The sequence below is a fragment of the Trypanosoma brucei genome, chromosome 1 (genome assembly GCF_000210295.1).
Source record: "Trypanosoma brucei gambiense DAL972 chromosome 1, complete sequence".
NCBI classification, from domain to species: Eukaryota; Euglenozoa; class Kinetoplastea; order Trypanosomatida; family Trypanosomatidae; genus Trypanosoma; species Trypanosoma brucei.
The window spans coordinates 324,040-328,324 of NC_026734.1; the positions used below are offsets into that span (position 1 = coordinate 324,040).

The 4,285-nt window shown below is 31.6% G+C and overlaps 2 protein-coding genes across 2 annotated transcripts; both read left to right on the forward strand.

The window, feature by feature from the left end:
* Positions 1-276, forward strand: TbgDal_I1260 (calpain-like cysteine peptidase, Clan CA, family C2, (fragment); the record flags this gene model as incomplete). Its single annotated transcript, XM_011773082.1, has 1 exon — positions 1-276. A coding segment is annotated over one exon (276 nt), but the record flags the coding sequence as incomplete, so codon positions are not given.
* A 2,160-nt stretch (positions 277-2,436) lies between these two features.
* On the forward strand, positions 2,437-2,829 carry TbgDal_I1270 (calpain-like protein fragment, putative; the record flags this gene model as incomplete). Its single annotated transcript, XM_011773083.1, has 1 exon — positions 2,437-2,829. One exon carries the CDS (start codon positions 2,437-2,439, stop codon positions 2,827-2,829), a length of 393 nt encoding a protein of 130 aa, XP_011771385.1.
* Positions 2,830-4,285: the final 1,456 nt, after the last annotated feature.

Below are 4,285 nucleotides of genomic sequence, written 5' to 3' on the forward strand. Positions count from 1 at the left end.
AAGGATTATGAGTTTCATGTGACATTTCTTTTCAGCGCAAACAGCCTCTTTGAACCATTGGATAAAGCCACAGCTGCACAGCAGGATGATGGAATTCTTTGCGAGGTCACCATTTACCCACTTGAGACGCAACGTTTCGTTAAGGGAGAAATTACCGGATATGAAAGTAAAATTGATGCCTTGTTGCTTTCTGATGATTACTTCCGGTTAAATGAGGACCGTAACCCGGAGAGATATTTCCGTCACACCGGTCCCTTCAAGGCGACATCGTTTTAATTTTATGTGTTATTTTGTTTTTGTTTTTATTTTTTTTTTTCCATTACTTTACTTTACTTTACTTTATGCCCCTCTTTCTTTACGTGTTTCGTTGTGTTGTTACACTCATTCCGCGGGTACGGTTGCGCGTTTATGCATAAGGAGGGTTCAGCGGAAATCGAGCACAAAAAAAAAAAAGAAAAAAGAAAAGAAAAGAAAAGAGAAAAAAAAACGAAGTGAAGATGAAAATGAAAATGAAAACAAAAAATATGAAAAGATGAGGGAAGAGAGTGAGGTAAGGGGCAGAGTGAAGGAGTTAAATGTGTGAATGGTGGCTTGTGTGGTTATTGTTAAATGTTGTTCTCATGGAAAGAAAAGGAAGGTACTTTTTTTTAAAAAAAAAAGAAAGAATAATAATAATAAGTCGCACGCACTCGCACATTCCTCCACGTCCCCCTTTTTTTTTTTCTTTGCTCTTTTTAAAGACCATCTCCCACTTCTGCTACCGTCTCTCTCTCTCTCTTCTTTCCCATAGTTTAACTGCGCAAACAAATATTTATTTATTCGAATATTTATATGTATTCCTTTCTTGTTTCTCTGTGTGTCTGCTCATTCAGGTGTGGAACATTGTCTAGTGACATTCTTCTCGGCATCTGCCTCTAGTTATTTATTTAATGATATGTATTCTCAGCTTTTTTTTTGTGTGTGTGTGTTTATTTGCTTCTTTACTTTTCCCTCTCATATATATATATATATTTATATTTAAATATACTTTTTTTGTTGTATGTGTATTTTTTTTGTTGATTTATTTGAGTTTCCGCCTCCGTCATTGTTTTGTTTTGTTTTTATCCTCAAATTTTACACACAGTTATTCAGCTCATTCACAATACAATACAGTACAATACAGTGGAAGGGCGGAGTGGAGAAAGAAAGAAAGAAAAAGAAAATCTGTGTAACGTACGTAACTTCCCGCTGCCGCAACTGAGCACTATTTGATTCTTTTCTTTTTTCTTTTCCGTTTTTACTACTATTTTTTTTTAAAATTTTTGCACCGAGTTATAAATAAATAAATAAATATATAAATATATATACGTATAAATGTACAAGTAACATATGTTGGCATATGTTCATTTGTCCATTTATTTATTTTGTACGGGACTTAAAAAGAAGAAAAGGGAAATGAACTGAAGTGAAGTGAAAGGGTGGAAAGGAGAAGAGAAGAGAAGAGAGTTGAGAGCAAAAAAAAAAAGGGGGGGAGAAAAAAAAAAAAAGAACTTCATCAAAGGCGGTGTTAATTAATTTGAAGTGAAAAGAAATATCGTATGAGTTGGTGTTTGGCATTTTTATCTGCCTCTTAAGTCTTTGCTTTCCATTAAATCTCTCTTTTTTTTCTCCTTTTCTTTCATTTACTCTATCTCTCCCTACTTATATATATATATATATATGTTTATTTGTTTATACGTATTTATTTCAATTTTATTTTTGTTTAGAGTTATTGGTGTTTTTATTTTATATTTTTTTTTTGGATTTATACGCGTTCCTGAGCCTCTTTTTATGTTGTTGCTTTGTTTCAGTTATTTATTTGTACCTCCCTCGCGTCCGATAATAAATGATGACGATGACGATATGCTGTTTTCTTTATTTTTATTTTTGTTTTACGCCTTCAGTTCCTCTTTTTCTGTTATTTTTTTTTGTTTTTTGTTTTTTGTTTTTAATTCCGTTTCGGTCGAGTGCTTTTAATGTGTAAATCTCTGTTTTGTTGTCCTGTCATGTCACCTCTGTCATGACTTTGTTTTTATATTGTTTTTTGTTACTTTATTATTATTATTATTATTATTATTATTATTATTATTATTATTATTATTATTATTATTTTCCATACCATTGTGTCACCCCCACTAACTTTTTTTCTTTCTCTCCATTTCTTTTCTTTTCTTTCTTTTAAAAATGCTGATGTTGTTTTTTTTTTTCCTTGCAATTAACATTTTATTTGCATCTCTGATGTCTGCTTTTCATATGAATACGAAATACAAAAAATAAAAGATAAAATCAAGGCACATTGAAGCTAAACAGCGAGAAATTAAGAGGTGAAGAAAGAAAGCAAGAAATAAAGATATAAAGAAAAAGAAAAAAAACAACAACAGCAACAAGAACACAAAACACACACACAAAAAAAACAAAATGGGTTGCATTCAGTCGACAGTCAGTTACAAAAACGGTCAACCCAATTTCAAAGGAGCAACGGAGGTTCACAGCATGTTTAATGGACTTCTTTTCCGTCTAAGTGATACCAAAAATAAGCGATGGGCTTTTTATAATGACTCGCCATGTTACACCATTCATGTGGCCATTCTTTTTGATTTTGATACTCAAATTCTTCCATTGGGTTCCACCACCGCCTTCCGAATTGATGAACCCCGCCCTGGTAGAGAAGGTGACAGGGGTAAATATCTTGCAGAAGTGGATGTTCCACCGCTTTCAACAGAACTTTTTGTGGAGGGGGAAATTACTCAATGGAATGTGGACACGCTGGAGGCCCGTACCGCAGGATCTGAAGAACAATATCGTCTATAAAATGAAAAAAAATATATATATATATATATAAAGAATATTTAAAAAAAATAATAATAATGATAATATAATGATAATATGATGATGATGACGATGATGATGATAAAGAGAAAGGGAAAAGAAAAAGAAAAAGAGAGATTAAAAAAAAAAAAGAACACCCAATGAAATGTGCGTAAGAAGAAGAGGAAAAGGGGAGGAGAACAATGACAAACAAACAAAAAAGGATGGGTTTTATTTTTTCAAAAAAAAAATCAACACATATATGTGTCTATATATATAAAGTGGTGTAATGCATATGTTTATATGATACAATGTGTGATATATTTGTTTTATTTATTGATATGTTTATTTGTGCATAGGGAAAGAAAGGAAGGGAGTATGTACGTTGACAAAATAGGTAGAGTTATGGTGTATCCATTTATGTATCTACGTATTTATTTATTTATTTTTTTATTTTCCCCTTTCTCTCTGTAGTTTGGAGGGAACAAAATAAAACAAATTTAAGAGCAAAGCAAAGCAAAGCAAAATAAAATAATATAATATAGAGAGAGAAAGAGAGAAAGCAAATGAGGGAGGGATGAAGTTTCCCTGATGCAAGGTAATACAACTTTGGATTTTGTTATTTATTATCTGATTTATTTATTTATTCATGTTGTTTATTTGTTTGTTTGTTTGTTTTCTTACGTATTTTGTTTGCAAGTTTGATTTATTTATTTAGTGATTTATTGATTTATTTTATTCTGCTGGAGTTTGACCACATGATTATATGTGTCATTAATCTCCCCCCCCCCAAAAAAAAAAAAAAGAAAGAAAATAACTATTGTTATCCATTGTTTGTTTGTTTGTTTGTTTGTGCGGACGTATGTGTATGTGTATGAGTGTGTGTAAAAGGGTATTGACGGAGTGTAAATAAATGAGAAAAAAAAAAGAAAAGGAAAGGAAAGGAAAGGAGTGAAATAATGACGGCATTATTGTCGTAGTAGGAGTGGTAGTAATAATAATATAATAATAACAAATAATAATGATAATAATAATAATATTATTATTATTAATAGCAATCCCCATACTAATACCAATGCCAATACCAATTATTGTTGCCATTATTGCTATTGCTGTCGTTTTTGTTACAATTATTATCACCGCCATGAAACAGCTCCCATTTAAAAAAAAACGAGGAGGAGGGGGAAAAAAAAAAAAGAGGAAGATATTAGTTTTATGGCAGTTGTGTCTTTCATTTTTTCTGCTTCTTTAGATGCCTTACTGAAATGAGTTGCATGCATATGTTATCGCTATTATTATTTATTTGTTATTTATTATTGCCATCGTTACCGGTCCACAGCGTTTCTCTGCAAACTTCAAACGCAAACACGCCAAACTTTGCATTGACGTGGTCACTCCTTACTTGTGCTTCTTTATTTTATTTTTCATTATACCTCCACTTATCTACATCTATATCTAT